The sequence below is a fragment of the Pagrus major genome, chromosome 6, assembly GCF_040436345.1.
Source record: "Pagrus major chromosome 6, Pma_NU_1.0".
Taxonomy (NCBI): Eukaryota; Metazoa; Chordata; class Actinopteri; order Spariformes; family Sparidae; genus Pagrus; species Pagrus major.
Genome location: NC_133220.1, coordinates 14,590,975 through 14,617,417, shown reverse-complemented (window position 1 = coordinate 14,617,417; position 26,443 = coordinate 14,590,975). Strand labels below are relative to the sequence as shown.

The window sequence follows — 26,443 nt, the reverse complement described above, 5'->3', positions numbered from 1 at the left end:
ATGAGCAAACCTCCCACCTGACGTTATTGCCTCTAAATCTATTTTTTTTTTCCTGAGTGGCACATTATATATTTAACTATCTGAGGGTGGTAATGTTTTTTTGGTTTGTTTAACTTTAGCTTTTTTAGTAAAAAAAAACTCAAGCATAAAGTTTAATTTTGTTGTTTGCATTTAATGATGTGCTTTTTTTAGGATCCGTCATTTGTTTATGTATAAATGCTCATCCGTGTATTCACGTAAGTGTTGCCCGTAGTGGGAATTGAACTGCTTGTGCTCTCATGTGAGAAGGCCAGCTTCCGTCACGCACACACATACTGTGCGCAAACGGACGTGATCATCCATATCTCCAGTGTGGCAACCACACATTTAGCTGCAGAATAGAAAAGGGTGAGAATGGAGGAGACCGAAGAAAATGGAAAAAGGAAGAGCAGAAGGACAGTGCCGGTTGCAAAATAAAATCACTAAAGGGGCATCTTCTAAAATTAGCAAGGAGCACTTTCCCTTCTGCAAAACTGGAGTGCATCATTTAAATTGTACATGAAAAATGAAGAGGACTCTCATCCAGGGAGGAAGAATGGGAGGGTATCGAGGGGTGGAGGACAGACTGCAAATAGACGAGGGGCACTTGTTGGATATAGACCAAAAAGAAAACAAACAGCATATTATTATCATCTTTATTCATGGAAAATGTTAAACACCAACTATTATTACAAAATATAAATGTGGTGTGATTCTAAACATGTCACGGCACTCATGGTGTCTCGCAGCAAAGTAAAATATAAAAGGGATGTTAGAGAATATACCTGACTTGCATTTGAACAACTCAAGCTGATTTTAGTAATAATACAGCAGTCGAATCCACACAGTGATACCGGCAGATCAAAGCAAGTCTACTTTTTATAAAATGTAATGTGGAAACAATGAGAGCTGACTCACAGGAAGCATTATCAACACTAAGTAGGACAGAAATTCTCTTAAGGCTGCGGTTAACCAGGTGTGAATGACCTGTATGAACAAGAGACTGAGTGGTAATGAAAGCAAAACATGTTTGCACATGAAAATAAAGTCCCTTGGATAAATAAAGGTTACATCTGAAGTGATTAACAGAGCCTTCAGCCCAGAGTGACGATGAAGGACTTGTACACCTCTCTGTAGGCGTTTCGGAGCAGAACATACGGGAAGCAGCTCTCCAGCATGTCTTGACTCAAGAACGGCGATTCCTCCACAATCTGAGTGAAAGTGTTAAAACATAAAACCTGAGTTAATCAATGTTTCTTTTATTGTTAAATGTACAATATGTAAGAATTTTGGTTAAGAACATTTGCAAATTGATTAAAATTATTAACAGAATGTGAAGAAATAACAGTGTTGCAGAGATATCTAATGAAGTTAGCATGCTAACCAGCTAGCCCTAGGCCAGAAGTCTCTTTGTCCCGGCGGTCCAAAGCTCCTGTGCTAGCAGTGTAAATGTCAAGACTCCCCCTTTAGTCAAAAGGCTGCACAGCTAACTGAGTTAACAAGCTAATGGCAGCTTTAGTTACCGGAAGTTAGCTGTTACGCAGATGATATGCTTATTTATTAGGAGTATAAATTCAGATGACCAATTCTTACATATTGCACCTTTAACAAATCCTGTTGAGAGACAAAAACACAGGCTGCTCCAAGCCCCTTAATTTCTACTGAAGACCCGATCCCTAAAAATCCCTTTTTTTCGTGAGAAACTGAGAATCATAGATTTTAGCAAACGTAACAGGAAACATTTGCATTTTTGTGGACTATTTTCAGCGGTGGATTAATACACAGTTGGTGTGCTAATGAGTATTTAGGGCAGCAGGATGGTGTATGTGGTATTCAGACTTAAACTGCAGTGCTCATGTAATATAGGAGCATGTCACCCAGAGCAACAGCAAAGGTCATTAATGCGTTTAATTGTTTTTGGACAACATTTTTTAATATATTTACATTTATAATTGCATGATAATGATTTTCCACAACACAAGTTACTGTAATATATGTTGAGGATTTGATTGGGTTGTTGATTAAAACCTTTAATTCTGCACTTGCTTTACTTTAATGTGGGCTCTCATGGAAAATACCTCTTCATTCATTTGAATTTTCAGTTCCACTTCAAAGTATGAACACTTATTATAAAGGATTTATAATATTGCCCTTAATGACTTTATTGTTAATGATTAATTTAGTAGTGCTTTAAGATAAGGAATAAGCCATTACAGAAGACACTGCAGGCGTGGTGGCTTATTGTAAAGAGAAAAACCTCAATTAATGAAGGGTCACAGGTTTTTCCATTTGTCAATTTATAAACCCACTTATTGTAAATTTGAAAATACATGATTAATAGTACCACTCACCATGTGAAGGAGCAGGTAGATGGACTCTCGGTTTTTAAAGTCCATTCTCTCCATGTTTTGTCCCAGCTGAAGCAGAGCAGAGGAGGCCATCTGTGGAACAACACAAGGTTAAGAAGATCAAACAACTGGAACGTTTTTTACACTGGCAGACTCGACCTCGACTGAGGCAAAGGTTGGCAGAGTCTTGAGAAAGCTCTTTAGCCGAAATACTATCAGACTACTGGGCCTGAGAAACCATTTACCCCTTGCGTATTACATTTATTCATTCATTTAACTCACCAGGAGAAACTCTTTGAGGTGCTGCTCGATGTTCTTGCTCTGAACAGTGAACATGGCAGCAGCCACCTGGTTGATAGCTGCAGCTAAACAGTGGATGTTATTGTTGTGGCCTGAGAAAATAAAACACAAGATTCAACACTCGAAAAAACAGAAAGAAATTAATAGCATGTCCTGTAATTTTAGTTGCAGAGAGGATGTTTCCATGGTCCGACAATTAGAAAAAAATACTTAACGATCCGTAAACGCTCACGGGTCAAATCTATTTCAAACATGCCAATGGAAAATAGAGAAAAGAAAATAATCAGAGACAAACGCCACCCTGTGCTTTGATAGAAATCTCGGCAATTTGCTCGCTGCTCTTAATGTTTCAGTCCAGGCTCGGAGCCAAGCGGTTAGGGTCAACAGGGCCACATGCCAAGAGTAACTGTATCAATGCACGTCAGCCGAAGTTATCTGTAAACAAAAGTCTCTCTACAGAAACGTGTTTCTCATTAACCAGCATACTTTGCTTCAGACCACGTCAGTCAGACTGGAAAGTATGATACACAGGGATGCTAATACGCCTCCTGTTTCAGGGCGGGGTACCGTTTTTTAGACACTATCAGCAGCTGGGAAGTAATGACTGGAAGAAGTACTGATTAGTATTTGGTCAAGGGTTGTCTGGAGACTAATTACTGTCAAGCAGTCTGTAGCAGCTGGAAATGAATGAATGAATATGCACCGCCATGCTCTCGGCTGTAGAAAGAGTTGGGGTCCAAGGCCAGGGTGGGCAGGGACACGGCGATGAAGACGAGCAGCAAACAGGACATCTTGTACTCCTCATCGACTGACGTGTTATCTAAAAAGAAAACATTAAGAGATGAAAGAACTCTCCTGTAATGGCGACTAAAAGTTGGCACTCATAGTGTCAGTGTTACCTGTCTGCATGCTGCTGATAGCTGCGACGAGGGCCGGATCAATATCGCATGCCAACCCTGCAGCAGACGCCAGCTCAAAAACGCTTAGAGTCACCTGTAAAGTCATAAAGCATTAAAGGAGAAGAGTTGCATAATGCCGACATGAAGTGCAATTCAAATTTAATGCACCATTTAATTTTTCATCATTTTGTTGCAGCCCCGTGCAGAGAAACATCACAAAACACAGCCAGGAGGATGCTGATCTGTTTTTTTGCATTTTATGTAGCAGCCGTAAAAGTGACATATTCTCTGAGGAGTGGCACTAAATCAGTGGTGGCGGTTGTCTTTGTCTCGACACACAGGTTTTGATCTTGCTCTATTTCTGGTTTCATGCATGGTCGGCCTGTCTGGGCAGAATGTTTCCACTGATGTGGTTTAGAGTGCAGAGCTGCAGCGGCGATCAGAGTCTCTCTCACGGAGGCATGAGTGGGCTGCTGACGTCTTTGGGGTTATCCTGGCCCCGGCTGTGGCACGGCTGTCATGCCTCACTCAGAGGCCAGACGTAAGTAAGGGAGGGGGCAGTTCATGAGTCACACGGATTGCTCCGGAGGGAGATAAGGAATTTAATTTGGTTGGTACTAGAGAATATAAGAAACTGTGTTCCTCTGCAAGTCTCCCGCTCTGATCTATTGCACACAGTCTGTTTGCTAAATAAATGAAATTCTGCCACACATTGTATTTCCAGTACATTCTGCTTTCCTAACCTCGGCTCAGTCAATTCCCCAAAGTCTCAAATGTTCAAACAAATGGATGAATGTAAATACAATCATATGCCTTCGACCTAAGTTCTCCCACAATAACGGCTCTGGGAAAATAAACTGTTAATACACTGTTGATAAACTGTGATGGGATGATTCATGCACACTGACAGCCAGCTCCTCTGTGGGATCTCAATATACGGATGCCTGGTTTTACAGTGCAGCTGTCATAAAGTGGTGTAAAAGCTGTGGTTTACCTTGATGTCATCTTCAGGGGTGATGAAGTCTCTCAGGCACTCGAGGGGCCCCATTAGGTATGGGCAATGCTTGCGCAGGATCTAGATTACAGGATCATATAACACAATATTACAGAGGAAAGACCTTTATATGTCAAGCAGTCAAGGGCAGTTTCTTTCAAGATTCATATAAAAAGGGATTAGGAGTGCATGTAGTGTAATGTTTAATTATTTTTTTGCTTGCTGCATTTTTTAATTGAAAGGTTCTGCTGATACTGTATTAACACTGAGGGTTCAACAGGATAAGGTGCAACATATCTGTGGTTTGCAGAAACGTATATTGCCACATTCACTTACAAGCTTTCTTCAAGAACTTTCAACTGCATCTAATGGAGTTCGCTCATTTGTCATCGTATGACATCATATGGTACTGAACTTCAGTTACCTGACAACAGGAAGTGATATATATCCAATATATATCATATAACTAGTACAGGACAACTCAAACTGCTGATGAAGACTGTGAGATGCAGTTTAAAGCTTCAGAAATGCTAGGAAGAAAACCTTTTCATTAAACCTCTATCCCCAAAATGAATTTCAGTCTTCATTTTTACTTTCCAACTTCATAAAGTATCACACCCTCATGTCATTACCAGCAAATCTTGTTTGACATTACTTGTTTCAGACAGTCCTGTGCCATCGATCTGAAGGACAGGATCACCCCGACGATGGTCATCCTCTTCAACACGTTCTCTCCACCTACAAGTGTATATGAAACAGATCAGAGGCTCACTGCTATGAAGTACTGGATCTGTGCCCTGGTACAAATCTGTCTGTGAATGTGTGACCTGTGGTAATCACTTGGCAAGGAAGATCATCATTGTGAAGTATCTCTCCTGGTTATTTGCACTTAGATTACTTTCTGATACTGTCGGTTTCTAAGAAAATGAGAATGCTGCTCTAGAAAAGGTGGCAAAGAAACAAGAGCACTTTATTTATGTTGAAGATATGTATGTATGTGTTCGTCAGTCTGTATAGAAATGATCTATAGTAGGCCCACTCATTCCTTTTCTCTCTGTTGTAATGTTCCTTGTCCTTCTCTACATCTTTTATCCTTTTCCTTTTCTTTTCAATCCTCTTCTCCCACGTTCCCCTCTCCACTTCTCACCTGTCAGCCTCCTTTTCAGAGTGACCATTTCCTCGGGCTTATCAAAGTTGTTTTTCATCTGTACCAGGATGTCCATATTCTCAATCACCAGTTTCTGATGGAAGAGACAGGAGTGAAATAAGTGATGAAAACCACCTTCAGGTGGGAGTTACAGTATATGGAGACAGGTCATGGCTTTGACAGAGCAACACCTCACTTCAATCATAGGTGTCAAAGTGGGAAGTCTGACACGACAGCAGCCCGAACAAGTTTCCTGAGTATCAACTGTTTCAAAGGAGACACATGAGTTTGACAAGATAAAGGGTAACTCTGAAGCACAAAAATGCTTTTTTGCCTGCAAAATGAGAAATGGTGTCAATTCTTTATAATTTATTTTCTGCACTAGATTGTATTTTGAAGTTGCTTTCACGACTGTCATCAGAGGATCTGACTTTTTTTGACACAGATTGTTATTTAAGTCATTTAAGAAATGTAGCCTATAATGCAAAACTTTTAGTGCACTTAAGTAATTCAGGCTTTTCACTCTGTATGCTGGAGAAGCCACTGCCACTCTAACTGCATCCTCCCGCAGAAAAAAAGCTAACTGGACAGCTAACGCAAGAGAGCTAATGTGAAAGCTAGCTGGTTGGAAATCCAGGGTTAGCCTTGGCTAAAACAAAACTGATTTTTGATTTGTCTCTAGCTGTTCTCTTTAAATGAAAAATATAATTTTGACATCAATTATAAATCTTTACAATTCAGTTTGTTCTTCCACATAAATAAATGAATACCTGAATCCAATCATAGTTAAGAAAAAAGCTAAACTCCTGCTAAAGCTAACTAGCTTTGTGGCTATCATCTCCATTGGAATTCATTTAATCTAGTGCTGTTAAACTACCTTTAAATCATATATTTGAATGTATTGAATTGTAAATTAATTTTGTATTAAAGTAATTTCAGTGTAAAAATCAATAGCAGACAAAAACAGAGCAAACCGAGATTCATTTAATTCCTATTAGCGATAGAAATTATTTTTAAAAAAAGTATTTTTCTTAAACAAGCTAGTGAAGATGGACTTGAAATCTGAAATAATTTGGTAGATAATTCATTTCCCCCATGCATTACTTGAAAACTATCCATTAAATGTGGAGTATAGTAGCCTCTTTGCATATTTTAGGTATTATGTGGGTTGATGATTTAAGGGGGCATAAGGGCGAAAAATGAAGGGGTTACAACTTACTGTGTCTTTGTGGGGCTAAAAGTAAAACTCAGTTCTCAAGTGACCTGAGTAATTCATTGCATCCGTTGCATCATACTGTACCTTCAGCTCGCTGACTTGCGAGGTGATGTGCCACATCAGGTTCTCACTCAGAAACTTCAAGCCATATGGACCAATTAGCTCCGCCAGGGCCTGCAACTCTGTTCAGAAGGTGACATGAATAATTTAAGGATGATGATTGGAGGGAGATGAGGGATAAACAGAAGCTTAAATTGATGTTGATGCTGAGCAGCCAAACATGTTTACAGAAATATACAACAGGAAGCAGGCTCAAGTGGGGATGTGTTGCTTGTTTCCACGGTGGTGGTTTTACATGAATCAAAGCATGACTCTCTGCGGGCGATGCAAATAAAAAGGACACGGCCTAAATTTGATTTGTGTGTGTAGCTGAATCAAAGAGAGGCCACTCCAGCTGTAAGACCTTTCAGTCAGTTCAACATCTCTTCCTGAGTATGGATGGATAAGGATGTGTGTGGTTAAAATTGGAGGTGGTTAATGGATGGGCGAGTGAGTCACTGTCAGGCAGGCAGATACCTCACTACGGAGTAAATATAGACAATAATGATGACGTTGTGAGGGGGCATCTATTGAAGTGCGCTAGTCTCCAGAGTGCTGTCTTATGAATGCATCTCCAGGCGTAGGTGTATATCTATAGTGGATTGGATATAGCATTAATACAGTCACAAGGAGGTGCTCCTACAAGGAAGCGTGGAGTCGTGAAGGGAGGCTGTGTGGAGGAGAGACAAGTGATGCTGGAACCGTTACGAGGCAGGGACGGACGAGCGGGGGAGATGATAAGCAATACTGAGCTTTACATTAGCCAGGCAGTGTCAGAATAAACTGCATGACAGGCAGAGTGAAAGAAAACACCACACACCACCACAATAACAAGCTCCACATCCTCTTGAGCAATAACTCTCCCTCTGCATGTGGTGTCAGAGGAGTGAAAGAGATCTGCAAGTTGTGCTTTTTGAACAGAGCGAGTCATCTTTTGGATCTGTGGGACTGTGATCATTAAACTTTAGAGGATAGGGGAACTTTATGATTCTGTCAGGAGGAAGACTCGGGAAATCGGGAAAAACATTTCTTCTCGTTGACGCCTTCTTGAAGTTGTCATGGAAATATTCTGGTTGGAAAAATTATGTTGGTAAACTTATTTTCACATTACACCCACACCTCTTTGCTCAAATACATGTATTTAGTAACCAAATTGCAAGAATAAAAGTTGGCAATGTATGTTTTTACGAACTACAGATATTTTGTTTTGGTTAATGGTTAGCTTTCAATAGCCCAACACTCATTTATCAATAACCAAACCATTAATTATTAAGAAAAAAAAATCTGCAACATCTATTGACTCGATAAGCTCTGTCTCACTGCATCATGAGCTTATGGTCTGGTTGGATTTAGGCAAAAAAAAACATTTGGTTAGGGGTGACACACATTTTCACTCAAGATACATGGTTTTGCCACCACAAACACGGCTGGAAAATGTCTCAACGTCTCGTCAAAAAATATCCTGTGGTTTCACACTAACAAGCGTTAAAAACAAACATCTCAAACAGTGGTCTCTTCGCAGAAAGAGGCTTCGCAGCCATTTCGCCCAGCCGCCACCATCCACTCCACCTACCGGCATTTAGACATACCTGTGGTTTGCAGTAACGTAAAATGCCAACATTTTATTCTGGCAACTGGGTTGAATTTTAGTGTAAAAACTTGTACAAGTTGAAGGTGAACCTCTCCCAAAAGTTAGAGATGTTGCTATGGATGCTAAGCTTTGCATGTCATCTGAAATACGATATTCTGCAATTTGTCCCCCATTTCCTCTATCCCCCTTTTTTAGGTGAAATGTGCAAAAAGCAGCACCTCTGACTTTATTATGAGAGATGTTTCTTGAGGTTCTTATTGACATATTGACTCATGCTACAGGTAAAATGGATCAAATTAAGCTCTGGGGCTGACCTGACACATCTGAAAACTCCTCTGCTCTGAAATTTGGGTCGTTTTCAGTACTCTGGTTGACAAAGCAGTGCATCGCGGGACAGTGAAGGATGAGGGCGTTGCTGGCCTGACGCAAGAGACTCTCCAGGAACCTGAGGTGCATAAAAAACAAGAAAATTGAACCAGCTTGTACACAACTGATATGAGTGTTTAAGAGAAAGAAACTGAGAGACAAAGACAGGAAACAAGACAGAGAGACAGAAGCCAAGAGGATGTTGGATGTTGCATGAAGGTTACTTCTTGCTGTATGCCACTGATGCAATATATATTTGTGTGTATGTGTTTTAATGAGCATGTATTGCACACACCAGTTTGTATAGATTGTCGTAATGGTCTGCACTCCACGTGAGTCCAGCGGCTGCGTCTGCTGCAGCAGGACGTTCTTCACCAGCCGAGTGATGTCCACGTTGATGTAGCTGGCGAGGGTGTGCACGCTGGCTGTGTAGGCTCTTAATCCTGCCAGGAGGTCCGAGGGACGGGCTATCTCCTGGGTGGTCTGGTTGTAATTGGCCATTCTCACGATGATCCTGGAGAAACATGTTTAACCAACGGCAGTTATCACCAGGCCAGACTGGACCGAGGGTGGACAGATGGGACCTTAAAACTGGTTAAACGAGCCATGGCTGAATGGTACTATACTCTCATTAGGTCAGCACATTCACTGCTCCAGGGCTTCCCTCCAAATCTATTTATTTCTTGTCAGGGCCCTGCACCATCGCTCTTCCTCTCTCTGACTAGTCTGTATTTACAATGTTGGCCACGGAAGGACCAATCACTGCGAGTGTGCTGCTACTCAAAGGGCGCTAATTCTGGGGTGACAGGGGAGATAATCATCAGCTAAGACACGGAGACTAAGCAGGGAATATACACAGAAACATCAGGTTGCCCTGGTACCAATCGCTAATCTAAATAACAGTAAGCACTGAAATGACACAGAGCAAGGGAGTGACATGATGGATCTCTTCTTTGGTTTTAAGTGGGTGCAACACAGCCTGACACGGAGGAATCAGATAGTAAAAGCAACGTTCGTCATAGTGATGGAGGAGACATTTAGGAAGAGACAAGTGCCAAATGATTCTGTAATTGTCGGGAGGACTGTGTGCAAAAGTGGGAGTGAGTGACAATTTGGAGAAAATGCAGCTTGTTTGTATGCGATCATTCAATTGGAGATGAAGCCGGCAGTATAAAACGGTGAAATGGTGGCTTTATGTCAGCACGGGGACTTACAATTGCACAGCACATTTACACACTTGTAGAGGAAACAATACAACACTAACAAAATGTTCCTTTCACAATGAATGTCAGTAATTAGCATATTTCTGACAGTAATTGTAGAGCTGCTGAAATGACGTGCAAAAAAAAAACAAACCCTCTGGTGCACGAGATAGTTTCCAGTGAGAGCAAGAAATCTTTGCATATGTCACCTCAGGGACTGTTTTATGCACCTTCAGGACTCATTACATAATTTATTAAGACAAAGATATATCCCAGTGAAGCATACTCAGAGAGGCGCGTCTCCAGATGAGAAATGAGGAACTCTGTGGGGACGACGATGTGGTCGAAGACGATGAAGTCAGTGCAGAGGCTGTAGCAGGAGCAGAGCTCGGTCAACATCAGATGCATCTTGTCCACACTAGGAGATGAGGGAGTCAAGAGAGACAAAGAAGGGAGGATGCATGTCTTTAGGATCTTAGAGCAAATATTTTGACAGTGAGTATGGAGGTGCTTTTCTCAGACAAATAAGGTAATAAACATGTTGGAGGATTGTTAAACATCTCCAGAGTGAGGCTGCAGGGAGGGAAACTGAGAGGAGGAAGAGGGAGATTTAATTACCAAGCTTTCTAGCTGTGGCTTTAAACAGCGTATGATCAAAATGATAAAAACAGCAACATGAATTGTGCTTCCAGTAAAACTGATTCTTTTAATACGATGAGGTGTTTTGTTTCTTATTTTTAATAGCTTGATTTAATAGCTGTCAACTCTGACTGATTCACCTTGAAGGGTAATAACGTTCAGAATAAATAACGCCTCGTCGGGGAGAACAGTTGAATCCTGTCAAACTGATTGCTTAAGGCATGTGTCACGGGGTGACGGAAATCATTTAAAAAAAGGCAGCTGATATTAAAATATTTCTACGACCATGAACTGCATTAACTAATTCTCACCTTTGCAAATCAGAATACGCTGTTGAATGTTTATTTAACTGTCCTTTGACCTGAACACGTGCTCTTCATAATGCTGCATGTCTCCAAAAATCAGGGATGCATTGACTACACTCACTTTTCTAAACCTCTGCCAGTATAATTACTGATGGATGAGGCAGAGTGAGATAAGGAGAGAAAGTGATGGTAATAATCAGGAAAACAAAAATAAAAGCTGACTTGGTGACGATGCTCCGGTCTTTCCTCAGGCTTTCGGCGCCTGGCTTCTCTTTCTGGACCTCTCCTTTCTTTGGCACTTGCTTCTTTTGCTTCCTGTGGCGAGCTGCGCTGATGGCCTCGGCACAGTGCTTGGGCTGCAGCTGAGGGGTTATCAAGTGGAAAGAGGTGGATGCAGAGAAGGACAGAAGAACAAAGAGGGAAGAAGAATTCAGCCCAGCAGATATTGGGTAATGTGCTCAGAGACAAACATGGGAGTTGGCATTTGCGTTACAGGCACTCAAAAAGTAAACACGTTTGTCATATTCCCCTTAAGGGATTGGAAAAACTGCACCGCATTAATCAACCCCAGAGTTTTAGACCTGTCTTATCATTTTACCCAAATTCTCAAGTCCTGTCTCTCTCCGCCTCCGGCTAAATCCACTGATGGCAAGCTGTGACTGGTGTGATTATATTTGGAGATGGAGTTTGGCAGAATCCATCTGCAGTAGATAATTTGTTTTTTTGAAACCCTGAAATAGACTCCGACATCACCTGGTCATTGAGGTTGCACTGCTCAGCACATATCTCTAACACAATGCTGCTGGTCAGCTTAGCTATCTGCTCCAGGAAGGTCACACACAGGCGCAGACTCCTCTTCTCCATTGCCTCTATCTGCACACACAGACAAGAGCAGTAGGTGTGAGTGCGCACATACGGACAGGTTAAGTGTGTACGAAGGCACAGAAAAATGCATCTCATGTCATCAACACATATATACACACATATCTCCCATAATTTCCCTACTTACATTTAATTTACTGGAATCAGCAGGTATAACTTGCCTATGATTTAAAATGACAGAGTACCTTAGTTTATCAGACTGTAACATCAAAAAAAGTTGTCGTGGATGAAGAAAATGATATGTTAGTGACATCAAACTGCCAGAGAACAAACTTCATCTAGACTGTAACCACTGGCTGTGGTGATTAATACTTTGGTCAGCAAATGACTGAACACTGACCTCTTCTGGGCAGAGAGGGTGCCCACACTGCCTGAACTGAGAACAGACAGAGGGGAAGGCCATGAGGTAACGCTTCATGGTCATCTCCTCACTGCTCTGGCTAAACATCTTCTCGAAGACACGTGGGTAGAAGCTGGGAATGAAAGGAAAGCATCCAAGAATTCAAACTTCGAGGAGAGGAGAGGAGAGGAGAGGAGAGGAGAGGAGAGGAGAGGAGAGGAGAGGAGAGGAGAGGAGAGGAGAGGAGAGGAGAGGAGAGGAGAGGAGAGTCTGACCTGAGTATGGACAACTCAGACGTCTCATACAGGAGTTCGTCCAAACTGTCCACCATCCTGGTGTGAAACTGAATCATGTTCATCACTTTCGGTAAATCCACGTAGTCCTTTATCGGCAGAGGGGCTTTGTTCACACTGGTGTAGGCCTGAAACAGAAGAAAAGACGACCTCAGGGTGGCATTCACAGCATTTGACAATGATAACTTGGGCAATATCGACAGCCCTGTTGCCAGAGTAAAATGTTGGCATTGTACACTCCTGCGAACCACCAATACGCGAAATGTGTATGTTGATATGAAACGTATCATATCAACATTTCTATAATATGTATCATATCACCTTCAAATTACATGTAAATGAGCTGACTTTCGTGTCAGTGTGGGGATGGCATGACGGTGGTGTGTAAGATGGCTGCCGAGCCAAGGACCACTGTTTGAGACAATATTTTCTACGTTAGAAGCTGTGAAACCATATTTTAAGACAAGAACCTAACCATAAAGAAATTTGAAGCTGCATCTTAAAGAAATGTAAAGCTTCAACATATCTGTGGTTTTGCAGGAACGCACACTGGCTACATTTATTCTGTCGACTGGGCTGATATTTGATACATTGAGACAAATTCACCCACCTGCAACCTCATCCAGTCCAGTCTCAGTGCTCTCAAGTCAAACTCCTCTTTGTTTTCCACTGCAGAGTAAAATTGAATCCATCATTAATCAAATCAAACTTCTTTTGTTGCATTTTAAATTAAGAGACAAATTACGTATGAACAAGCTATGCTGCAGTGTTGATTTGTGATTACCTTGTTTGATTGACAGAGCAGACAGGGTGGAGACGAATGAGCTCATCAGGACCGACTCCTCTTCTGGACACACATACATGTTCTGCAGAGGAGAAAAAGGTCTCTGAATATGTGCTGAAGAAGGAGAATAAGATATGTATTCAATAATAAAAAACATTGTTGGTTTTCCCCTTTCTGACACTTGCAGCATCTCAATTACTTATGCTCGTGTTATCTACAGGTACCTGTATGGTGTCGTTAAGGACCAAGGCATCAAACTGTGCCAGGTACTGGACATGGTAGCGCTGAACCACATAGTTGTACTTTTTCATCAGACCTCGTAACTTCTCCATGTAGAACAGCAGCTCTGCCATCTGACTGGAAAAACAGAAAAAGGCTAATTAAAACCAAAAATATTTACTTTCTACTTCCTTGCATAGTTCAAATATATACAAATAAGTCATTGTAAAATCTCTTCTGCACACTTTACTGTAACCTAGCTGATGCACTGTTGAGACATTTAAAGAGTGGAGTTGTAGGGAGGGAGAACCTGCTAGCTGCCAGATTATTACACATTATTATGACACGGTGGTTTATATTCTCTGCACCTATGACCTACTTGTCAATGTAGTCCTCGGGCGTCTTTATCTTTGGCATATTCTCAGAGTGCCGGACGAGCCACAGGACCTCGTCACGGGAAAACGACAGAGCCATGAAGACAAACAGGGCCTTGGGGATTTGATTGGCACACAGAACAGAGGAATGTTAGGAAAGACTCTCAGCTATCATTGGCAAAAGTCATGATCACTATGAAATGAAGGGTCATTCGAAGGAATTCCCTCCTGCTGTCTAAAGTCACGTGATCAGAATTTAATTTTGAACTTCTAACTCGCAGAAATGCAGTGATTTGAATTCTTCAGACACAGCTGCGTCATGCTCATTACTTCACTTCTACCTTTGGTCCCAGAAGTCCAGGTTCATCCTCCAGAACATTGAATAATTCCTTCAGCGCTCCTCTCAGAAACTGCCTCCTCTCTCTGTGCATCGCTCCACTGGTGACAACACAGGAAATGGACGTTTAGTTCTCGCAGCTCATTTCCGAGTAAATCAATTAATGTTTGTGACACAAAAGTTGTTAAAACTGCTTTAGTTTCCTGCCAGACTCACCAGTTGAGTATCGTGTGCTCACGGCATTCCTTGATGTCTGCAATTCGCTTGCTATATCTGAAAAACAAAGACAAAAAATAAAAATACAAAAAGCAATAAGAAGGTTATTAACAATTAAAAATAAATAAAGCAGTTATAGATGGATTGATCTCCAGAGGTCAGGGACATAATGAGCTGTGTAATCAGTAATTGCTGTACTGTGATCTCTAGTTTATACTGTGTACTGCATAATATCACCATCATCATATTTTCTATCTGACCTTGAGTCTGTAAGCAACATTCTTCATCTTCAAAATATAATTACACTGAGACACTAACAACTGTTGTTATTACTTTTATCATTTGTTGTTTGAAATTGTGAGATTGCTGAAGGATAATTTTATTACTACATTCGTTTGAAGTTGGTGTAGCCTCAGCAGTTCATATAGCAGTTTTTTGGAATCGATTCTAACTACTAACTATATATGTATATGTATGAATTTTACTTTAAAATATTTAAAAAATTAAATAAAAGTTATCAACAGAATGTGAAGACATAACAGTTTTGACGTTATGTCAAAGACCACTATGTCGTGTTGCGGAGACATCTACTGAACTTAGCATGCTAACCAACTAGCCTTGGCGGTCCAAAGCTCCTGTGCTAGCGGTGTAAACACCAGCACGCCCTAATTGCTCAGAGTTCCCAGAGTCCCCACTAGCTGCACTGCCCACTGAGCTAACTAGCTAATGGCAGCTCAAGTTAGAAGCATTTACCTGTTACTCTGGTGATATGCAACGTTGTGACATACATACATAGATAACAGTAGACGTCTTCTTAATTAAATGGATGTTTTTAGTTGTTATTATTCTGTGTAGTAATCTGATATATAAACATTCTGCTTAAAATTCATACCTACAGAATTATGTATCTGTAAGGTATCGTATATGGGCTCAGTCCTGTTTCACCAGCTGGGACTATTTCTCACACTGTGGAGAGAGTAGACCGTGGCAGTGCAGCTTACATACCCTTTAATGCCATCGAAGAGGTCCTCAGAGACCTTGTGTATATTGAGCGCCTCATCTCTGGTGAGGGTGATGTAGAGGCCACTTCGCAGAGCCATCTTCCACAGCTCCTGGGAGGCCTGGTTTGTATTCAGGCTGGTGTGGCACAACAAGAAGCCGACTACAAGGGGCACAGTCAGCAACATTTATGAGAACAGACCTCTGCGCTGCATGTGTTAATACAGTCAATAATTGGATTATAAATCTATTTTTTCATCTCACATGTCAGAGTTTTCAAGTTATTGCTAAATGCTAAATTAACATACGCAAAATTCAATCTGTTGGAAATGTTTTGGTTTAAAACATTAACTGCTTTCAAAGTAAAATCAGATAACACAGTCATGCCCATAGTCATTTATGAACTTTGTTTACTGGCAGCGCCTCTGAAGCTAGATTCTTTCATAAGTAATAATACCCCTTGTATAGTGTGTCTAAAATGTGCTTAAGCTACAACAGGACAAATGCTGCAGGTACTGGCCTTTGAATAAAGCATACCTGCATGTATATATTTCTATAAAGTGAACAGAGGTAGACGTTCAGGATGAAAAATACTCACTAATGATCCACCGCTCCATCACCTCCATGGACAGATATTCACACGCCATCTGTGGTGAACAACAACCTTATTAACTGCCAGCACAGACACATTCACTACAACCTCACATGTAAACCTACGACGGCGTAAAATCATCCTTTCAGTTGAACTATATTGCAGCCTTCAGTATCTTCATTGCTGCTTTAATCTTGTCCCATGTTTTAAGCCATAAAAACCTTTGTGGTTACAAACATTATTATTTCTTCAAGGAAATATCGACTATCCTGTCTAAATATGCAAAAACTGAATAAATGCATGTAATAATGGACTCCAAATGAGTAGCTGTGATTTCCCGTCAAATATATATTGTATCTTTTCATGAGAAAAATTGCCTGGGGGTTCCTTTCTTGGCCGGGCTAGTGTTTCTTTTATGAGGAAGCCATGGGCAACAGGGATCATAACATTTCATCAAAGGGGCGGTAATGGTCATGTTCGAAGACTGCAGAGAGGGCGACGGAGGATTCAACTGTGCAGAAACGGGAGATGGCTCAAAATAAAATCACAGAGGAGCGGAGAGGTCAAAACATAATAAAATAAATCACTTTCTAAATGATAGTGCTATAATGGCAGGACAGGGAAAAAGGGACACAGGGCTACTAATGTTAAGAGTGCTGTCTCTGACCTTCATGACAATACATATACTGTTATTGCATCTTTTGGCTGAGAAATCTTCTCTCATTTCTGTGCCTGACATCACTGGAAAAACCATATTTTAGACGCCACCGCCCTTCCTTCCTCTTTCTCCCTCTGAGATAAATACAGGACGAGAGGTGATGGGAGGGCGGACTCACGGTGTCGCAGCAGGCTGGGTCCAGCATGGCAGCTGGAGCACTGAGCAGGCTGAGGAGCTGGGCGCTCCGCCACTGCTCTGCTGGCAGGTTCCTGCGTGGGTAGACCATCTTCAGAGACAGCAACGCAGCCGTCACAGACTAGGAGAAGGAACAGAGAAAAAGAAGAAAACAGTGAGCGAGGAAGATGCAAAGAGGCAGAGATGGAAGAGGAGGCAAAATGACAAACACACAGAGAGATGGCAACACTTCAGAAGCTGGAACAGGCGTATTTTATGATCCACCACACAGACCGGTGTATCTGCCAGTGCTAAAGAAGTAAATAAAAGTCATTTGTATTACAGTATTATTGTTTAATTGTATGTTATTTTGGTAGTTATGTGTAAAGCACAAGGAAGATACAGCTTTAACCTTTGGCAAGTGAACGGCCACATTTGTGCACTTTAAGTCTGGGGCTGTTTTTCGTCGTTTGTGGTCGACCCCTTTGTTCCAGTTAAGGAGAGTCGTAATTCTGGTACATGTAAATATTTTAGACAATAGTGTGTAATGGTCTTAATCCATCCACCCCTATGTATGCATATTCTTCCAATATGTTTGCCTTACCCAGCAGCAGAGCTGACCGATCAAAGCAGACTGGGTAAAACAGAGAGCTGTGCTGTAGCAATTGACGGTATGAGAAAATGTGGCCAACAAAGCCCATTGGGATTCTTATAACAAGGTCTTTTAGCTAAATGGGAGAAAATCCCTGCAGCCAGGTTATAAAATTGTGTGGAAAGCCTTCATAAACAGTGGAGGCTGTTAAAGCCACAAATCAATAATAATAGTTTTGGAATGAGATTTTCACCGAGCACATGGTACTTCCACCTTTATGTGCAGTGTGGTAACAAGACCAGACAGAAGAGTGTATTGTTTAGTATTTATGTTCTGTGTTTAAATATGTGGACATGAACAAAAAATATCAAAAGATTGCTGCTATAATATAAATTCAATTGAGCCTAACATTTATTTTACTTTGTTCCATCAGTCACTTTTCAATTAAAAGAAATCATCAACTTTGTCTGTACCTTTGTCCTTTATATAAAGGGTTCTTTTGCAGAAACAATTATTTCCATTATGATTTATTTTTTACTAATTCATTATTTTCAATTGTGCATTCCAGGGACTGTCGATCAGACTGATGTTGGGTTGTTTTAATCAGACAATCTCTTTTCCTAAATCCAATTTATTTGATTGTGCAGTCAAAGAAATATCAGTCAAACTGGCAGTTTATTCATTTGGAGAATTTATCAGTTCTTCAAATTAACTCACAAGTAAATAGTAACATGCTGAGCTTACCCTTGTGTGAGGGCCAAACTCCTCTGTGAGCTTCTTCCAAGTATGCTCATACTCCACCAACATCTGGCCGAGCCGTGGGTAGGAGGGGTCACTGCAGGATTCATTACAGTGTTTAATTAATCAATGCAGGGACAAGAAGATGGAAAAGAAGCAAGGCACTATAATAATACTCTATGGCCAGCACTGTGTCAGTCCAGTATTATCTATAGGGGTTTTATGATGAATAAAAGTCTTTCATTTTATAAATGTTTGTTTTTGGGTGGCTGACATAATGATGAGCTGAGACTGTTTACCTCTCGCTGTGTGTGCTGTGAAAGTCAAATGTGACATTAAAATGGATGTGTTTGTGTTCCCTGCTCGCGTCTCAAATCGAGACAAGCATCCTGCATTTTTCAGAGAGTATAAATAAATATCATCCAAAGTCGGCGGACTCAAAATGTCAGGACGCCACCTGGGAGTCAGAAAAGGTTGACAGTGGTCTGTCGATGTGTGTAGCAAATAAAATTCTGATTAATTACGAGGGTCAAAGAAATAACTGTAGTGATGGATGTGGAAACTCATGATGGTATTAATTAAAGCATTTAAGCCAAGTGTTTGTGATGGCTAGAAAGCCACACTCAGCAAAGACAACCCTTTGTTGACTGAACGACAGGTGAGTGAATGGAAAACTAATCTCCATCCTTCCATCTGCAACTTCACTTCAGCATACATTAAGCAAAAGCTTCATGTTTTCTCACCTGCTTCCGTTGGTCATCTCATGGGCGCAGTTGAACATGCCCACCAGTGCCTTCTTGTCATCGATACGAGAGAGCATGATGATAACAGACGTGTAGGTGATGATCAGATCCAAGTAGTTCTTGGTGAAGTCAAAGTTGATCGTCTGAAATCAAAATGTCAGTGAAGTCAGAGGTTCCAAAACCAGATACAGTAGAGCTCTATAGACACCTAAAAGAAAGACATTGCTATTGTAGTGTAATACATAATTTTATTCAGGAGAACCTTAAGTTTCAGACAGGCTACTTTAATGTCCCAATTTTACATTTCCTTTGTCTGAGAATGGATGCCAGACTGTCCCGAATTTTTTAAAAACGGCAGTCAATTGGGCGTTTTTTCGTATTTTTTTTTACTGTGAACTCAGACAGAGCCTCTGGAAGTTTAGTCTCTTTTAATTTAAAATATGTACTTGAATGTTTTAGACTTCCATATGACTTTTTTTGTCTACATTTGAACCTGAATTCTAAAGGTGCAGATAGATTATGATAGATTTGGGGAGACATTTGTGACAAACGTGTCCTGAGCTGAGAGATGCTCTCCAAATAAATCCGAACAGTGTGAGATTGAGCTGGCCTGCATTAACTGTGCAGATTGCTGAAAATACACAGTAGGATATACATATTGCACGAGGCAGGAGGTGCCACTTTAATTATGATAATAAAAAAACCTGACAAAGTGAACAGAAGGAGAGAGGAGGCGGGGGTGAAGACACGACATATCCTGCAGTATGTAGCAGGAGGGAGTAAACAGCATAGTAGCAGCAGCGCCAGAATGATGGAAAAGTGGAGAAATGAGTGAGAGCTTGTCAGATTTTCAGCAGACGTTGATGTCTTTCCCTGATTTAAAACAATTACACGCCCCACAGTGAATACTTACAAGATCAAAGAAGCACTGACAGGCATCTATGGTGTTCAGCAGCTCATAAACGTGGTCCTGAGCAGAGGAGGATTAGATTAGAAACATACAGACCTGCACCATTCAGCAACATTCAAATTGTGTTAACCTTCTACTCTGATTTCCTCAGATATTTTGAGTTTCGTAAATTCCTGAAGCCTGATAATCATTCCACATTTGCATATTTCTATAACATCATGATTGTGTTATTTTCAATTTTACAAATACCGATGATGCATTGGCCTGGCTGCGACCTCCATCGCAGGAATATGCAAATGTGAAGGGAGGTGTAACAAACTGCAGTGAGCTAACTGTCTAAATCAGTTATTCTCCTATACCAGAATAAACCACTCTATATGTAAATGTATTCTGTAAAATCAAAATAATAGGAGATCAGATGCAAACAGAAAGAGAGGAGAGAGAGTAAACAATGCAAATTTTTATCTTAATATTTAGAATAATGTATATTTATTCTTCATCTTCGTTGTTTTCACTGTTGGTTAATGTCGACAGTTCTGATGTTATGCTTCTGTTTCTTCTGCTGTTGCTAAAGGTCCTCGCCATGTAATGTAATGTCGACAAAGCAAATCTGACATTCGAAAACTTGAGCAAAAAGAGAGAATCACCCTGAACTCTATGACATCCAGGAAAGAGTCGTAGTAGCTTGACATGGCAGCCAACACTTCAGATTTTTTTCGCTGTATGCTGGTCAGATGTTGCTGCAAAAAAACAGTAAAGAGAGCTTTTCATTACTGGTCAGGTGTAAAAGGGGCAGGTAGACTGTTCCTTGAAGTCTTTCTCCTGTGGTTCAGTTCATTAGCTCCAATCCCTACTTGATTAAACCCTCAGGTCATATGTAACTGTTTAAAGGGCATCCACCCATTTTACACATTAAAGTGTGTTTACTGGTTTTGGGGCTCCAGAAGAAGCTGCATGTAATCTAATAAATTGCCTCCAGTGATGTCACTCAGTGGCTCAGTTGTATTGTGGGTAATGTAGGTGGTATGTTTTGAAGAGGAAGAAGAATGTGTGGAATAAAATAGACGATATCTGCTTCTGCTGTATCAATGTTGAGCATTTGTTTTTAAACTCTCCATAGTACAATGCTAGAGCAGTGGACTGCTTTTCAACACCTGCTGCCTACGTTACCCACATTGCGACTTACTGGAGGCAATTTATCAGATTATGTGCCGCTTCCTCCGAAGCCACAAAAGGCTTTATACCACTTTAAATGAAACAAATATATAAATATAATATAGACATATTGATTTGTCTTCAATGGGCAGTAGTTTCATAATCTCACCATAACACATTTGTTTTCTTGACATCAGAAGATATTCTTCAGTTACAACAACAAAGAAAATATGATTTATTCTTCAACACAACTGTCATAACAGATTTTCTTATGAGAACAGAAAAGTGATTTCGTCATAATGTTTTCAGTGGATCAAAACAAAACGAACCTTTTTGTGTCAACGTCCCTAAACTGATAATTTGATGATCACAACAAAACAAATCATGAAAGCAAAAAAAATAAACGTTCAAACGTTGCAGTCATGCTCACAATGTTTCCTCTGAAGTCGATGCTGGGGAATTTCTTGTTGATGTACTTGATGGCGGGCTCCATGGCTTTATCTGCCAGGAAGGCTGGCCGTGTTTTCGGGTCTGTACAGGTCTGTAACAGAGGAGAAGATTAGGATGAAGTGATCAGTTTTCGCCAGAGTCTGACTTGGGGATTTTGGCAGTTAAATCCTTGATTTTTAACATATTTTCATGCCCTGCCACCCTGCTGTGCAGATTCCTCTGACAGGATTTTGTTGTTTTTTTTATTCGAAAAACAAGCTTGACTGAAGAAAATCACTGAATCCTCAGACTAACTGAGAAAACTGTGAGCAGAGTGAGTAGTTCTGCTCCCCACATCCCTCAACAACCACCCTCAAGGTGACCTCGGGCAAGATAGTTAACACCAAACTCATCCAGTGGGGCTGTTTGGAAGCTGACAGCTGAAGACTGAAGCAGCTCCCAAGTGTGAAGTCTGAATGCTAAAATATAAAATGCATGCATGCTCAGCAAATCCTCACTGGACAAGGGTTTAGAACAAGACTGTCCTCTCACTTCTCCTGATGAATGCATTCATAAAGTGCGTGTATACTCATGCTCATATAGGGTTACAGAAAGAGGCGCAGTACATGAAACCTACTCTGTTTTCTCACGAGGAGAGCGTCATTTCCTGCATGTCACATACAGAATTGTCAAAACAAACCAATCATAGTCTGTCTGGAGTCGCCCTTAAACAGCTAATTATATTCCCTGATTTCTTCATTTTATATTTCACCCATCTTGTTTGCTTTTATTCTGCTGTCTGAGCCTCACAGCATTCAGTTCAAAATAACTTGAGGTGACGGACAGCTCAGACTGACTTCCTGTTTGCACTTCCTCTTTGGAGAAACAAACTCAGTTGCAGTTGGAAGACAGTACTGCTTTTTTTTACCATGGCAGAATACACATAGAGCACTTTTGTAAACAGCACATAGTTGTCACAGTTATCGCACTCACACATTTCATTATCGCAGTTTCAGTTACAGATCCTGGACACTTTCTAGACTTTGAGAAACATTACAGGGTTATTTTTGCTGATTTGCATCATTTTAAGACTGAATGAAGTGAATTAGAGATGAAGTTCTTTAATATGTTTGATTTTATTCAATCATTACTCTTCGTAGTAATGAGTACTACAATGCAGATTGATTCTTATTTCATTTTATCAGTTCTATGAAATCTGAAAATAGAAACTGATGCATGCAATTCTAAATATGATTCAACTTTAGTTTATTCCTTATCATAAAATAACTATGTATTGATGTTTACTCTTAGATGTATCTTTCTATTGTTTAAAACTGTTTGTACATACAAACTCTGAGACAATAACGAGCGCATGAGATGAAATTCAAGTTCCTTATTTCTCGTTTCTGTTACACAGACCACTTGTCCCTATAAATCTCTCTACTCACCTTCTTGATGTAGTTCATCCGTATTAGCACCCCGTTCCCTCTCTCATTGAGGATGGTGAGCTTTTCAGCCAGTTTCTGTTGGTAGTCCATGGCTCCAGAAAATACTGCACCTCTCCCTCCGTTCGAGCCTTGTCCTCCAGGACCCGTGTAGCAGTTGAACCCTCGGAAACAAGTGCACCCAGGGCCTCACCCTGACACCATGTCACATGGGACTCATGGGTGGAGGTGGAGCCAGGGGTTGAGTTTGACCGCGTCATCATCCGCATACTGTAACTGAATGTCAGAGTGAATCATCGTAAAAGAGAAACCAAAATCAAAAATGATTAAAAATGTCTTAAAATTACAGAAAGTTGGCAGAAATACTTTTGTATTTTCAGTCACATTTTAAGAAAGTACAGTCTACAAAATTCATATCGTTCAACAGTTTGATTAAAAAATACATATAAAATATATATCTTTAATATATTGTTATATAAATGAGTGGCAATGTCAGTTTTCCTGTCTGTTAAACAGTCACTGCCTCTACTGTTGTGTGTGGTTTCAGCCACTTCCTCGTGCTCTGTAAAAGAAAAGACTCCTGTGAACAGAGATAGCAGAAGGATACAAATCATATTTATGCTCTTAAAGCAGAATGCGTTTATGTACAAATACCATCACAAAGGCAGTGTTGTAAAAAGTAACCAAAAGTCATGCTTGAGTAAAAGTAAAGATACTGTGCTAAAATATTACTTTGGTAAAAGTGAAAGATTATCGAATCCAATAATCAGCATGTTTCTGATTATCGGTATAAAAACACGGTTTAGCTTAAAAATGTGGTACTTTGGCTCTGATGTAGCATGCAAAGTAACAGGTAGTTACTTTAAGTTATCACATATAATCAATGAATGATAAAAGGATATATTTGAATTTTCAGACGCGTCAAAAATGGTCTCTATGTCACCACAAGATGGCACTATTTACTAACTGAAAGTATTTCTTGGTGAATGAATGGGGGATCAATTATGCAACACAGTGTGTTTGTGTGTGTGTGTGTGTGTGTGTGTGTGTGTGTGTGTGTGTGTGTGTGTGTTATACATGCCTCAATCCACACAGTAACAAATGACAAAACCTGAATGATAGGATACGCTAGGATAGGATAAGTATGAATGTGCACATGGAGGTCTGTTTTGTAAGAGTTTGAAGGTGGCGTGAAAGATAAAATGTGATAATTATATAACACTTTGTAATAATTTTGTGAAAATAATAATAATAATGGTGGATTATAAATATACAGAGCTCTACAATAGACCATTTTCATCGATTCAGGGAAAATTCGGCTCATAAATGTGCAATAACTCATCCCGACCACTCACTTCCAACACATAACTCGATGTTCACTTGGTTGAGATACATTTAACCATAGGCTATAATAACCACACACTGTGTTGTAGATACAAGGTTCGCATTCACAAAAGATTTAGCACCCGTTTTTGTTACTCCAGGGGATCATAGGACTTGTTTTCAGTGTGTAATCTGCTCTGTGCTCTTGGCTTCCTGTGTACACAGATGGATTTAAAAGGCTTGTAAATCTCAGAGTCCAGACTTTGTCTCAAAGTGCATTTTTGCTCCTGAGAAATAACATAATTAGAATGTGAGAAAGAAAATCAGGTTTTGTGTTTTTTTGGGGTGTAAACATTCACAGAGGCCTCTATTACCTCTAAAGCAGCTGGGTAGTCACATTACTTCCACTTAAAGCTGTTCTCACATTCAGCATAATTACTGAGACTGAAGACTTTGTCATGTAAACTAGAAAGGCCCCGAGTTATTCAGCAGCCAAGTGTTGTTTTCTGTTTTTCCTGCAAGACCCCAATAACTCCTCTTGGAATTCAGTTACAGGTTCAGTAAAGTGTGAATTGAGGAGAGCTTTGAGAGAGTAATTTTCTTAATGAGAGTCACTAAAGTCAACCGCAGCGAGAGCCGCAGTAAGGACAGCGATGATTGATGCTAAGTGGACTCGAAGAAATAATCTGTTTATTATTTCCCAACTGGCAGAAGCTCAGAGAGCGGCAGACATGTTAACAAGGCTGTCTGGGAAAGCAGACAGGAGGATGTGGATGTGGGAGGAGGAAGGTGTGTGTGGGGGGGGGAGTGGCAGGGGATGGGGCTTGGTGGTCAGGGGGTACAAATTTATATAAACCTCTTACCCTCTGTGAACCAAGTAAAACATCTGGATTCTTACCTGGCTCATTATGAAAGAGAGAGGTGCATGAAGCTGTTTGGTTTCCAAAACTCATAATTTGCGAATCCAGGAAGTTGTTCCAGATGCACAACTGGCAGCTGAGGCAGCATCTGAAACAGGTTTATGGACACAAATACAGACTTAAGAGTAAGAATGGAGCTACTACTGTAGATACTGTATAACTCTGCTGAATGGACCATTTGGTTGATCCAGGTTGCTTTAGGTTGGATGGCTTGAGTCTGAAGTATAAGGTATGGCTACTGAGACAGGTGTGGGTGTATGCCTCACTAGCGCAGTACATCTATCTGATGTATTACCAAGTCAATTTACATAAAGGCAAACATGCACAATTAAACTGGTGATTGTGAACTGATAAAACTGCCTTAGACATTGGAGACGACAGGGTTTTCCTTGCAGTCGGTTAGCAGGGCTGCAGGAGGAGGTAATGAGAGAGGAAGGATTTGAGGAAGCGCTCGCAGCTCCGGCTGCAACCCAGATGTCGGAAAAGGGACGGCAAAACACATGGGCCTATCTAATAAATACAATATAGGCAAGTATAATATAAGGTGCTAGGGTGGCATGATCTGCCCTTATGTAAGCATACCAGAAGAACTATTTGAATACCTGTCTGAATGTATTTTCAAATATTTGACCCACTTTGATTGCCTTGATTTACTCTGTTACAAGCTTATAAGTAATCAATATTGTATATTTTTACTCTGCACTTCCCTTTAGCTCAGTATGTTGATGTATCGTTCAACTCATTTATAGGGTTTTGGTTCACTTTAATCACACTCATAGCATCATTTTTGGGCAGGAAGCTTTAAAATCAGCTGGATGCTACCTGTCTGGCCCCATACAGCAGACAGAGTTATGACTAGTTGGTGAACATAGTGTGGCGTTTAGCAGCTAATCAGCCAGATATTTCACTCAGGAGTTGGTGGAAACCAAAACAGAGCTAAAAGGAAAATAAATATTGGGCTTACCTACATTTGTCAGGTTGCCACGCAGAAACACAACTCCAAATAATGCTGCTCTGTATCCCCTGGATGTTTAAATACCGGTAAGCAACAGTTTGCTAACAAGCCTAGCATAATGTGGTTATGTTGTGTTCACAGCTCCTCTCTGCAGCCGAACTGCAGGTGTAACACAAGGTGACTACTGTTACGTCTCTGATCACCCAAATGACCCTTCCTAAGTCCCGCCAATTTTCCCTCT

General features: G+C 40.6%; 1 protein-coding gene across 1 annotated transcript; it reads right to left on the bottom strand.

Moving 5' to 3' along the window:
• Positions 1–660: 660 nt before the first annotated feature.
• Positions 661–23,222, bottom strand: nckap1l (NCK associated protein 1 like). Its single transcript, XM_073469149.1, has 31 exons — positions 23,008–23,222; positions 21,561–21,671; positions 20,623–20,715; positions 19,979–20,035; positions 19,066–19,208; positions 18,329–18,419; positions 16,997–17,134; positions 16,167–16,215; positions 15,575–15,731; positions 14,570–14,626; positions 14,358–14,454; positions 14,022–14,131; positions 13,648–13,780; positions 13,424–13,505; positions 13,250–13,308; positions 12,622–12,767; positions 12,347–12,479; positions 11,878–11,997; positions 11,347–11,486; positions 10,467–10,598; positions 9,274–9,492; positions 8,927–9,057; positions 7,007–7,104; positions 5,707–5,800; positions 5,215–5,297; positions 4,560–4,640; positions 3,566–3,659; positions 3,370–3,486; positions 2,649–2,758; positions 2,370–2,459; positions 661–1,229 (listed from the first exon to the last, which is right to left on the bottom strand). The coding sequence occupies exons 1-31, from the start codon at positions 23,095–23,097 to the stop codon at positions 1,113–1,115; spliced, it is 3,372 nt and encodes a 1,123-aa protein (XP_073325250.1). The 5' UTR covers positions 23,098–23,222; the 3' UTR covers positions 661–1,112.
• Between the last annotated feature and the right edge of the window lie 3,221 nt (positions 23,223–26,443).

What these genes read in the sequence shown, in the direction of transcription:
- nckap1l (XM_073469149.1), bottom strand. Translation starts at nt 23,097, where the DNA reads ATGGACTACCAACAGAAACTGGCTGAAAAGCTCACCATCCTCAATGAG. An exon ending in AGTGCAACCTCAATGACCAG is followed by an intron (nt 11,487 to 11,877) that starts GTGATGTCGGAG and finishes ATAACCCCTCAG; the next exon opens with CTGCAGCCCAAGCACTGTGC. An exon ending in GGAGTTTTCAGATGTGTCAG is followed by an intron (nt 7,105 to 8,926) that starts GTCAGCCCCAGA and finishes CCTTCTGAACAG; the next exon opens with AGTTGCAGGCCCTGGCGGAG.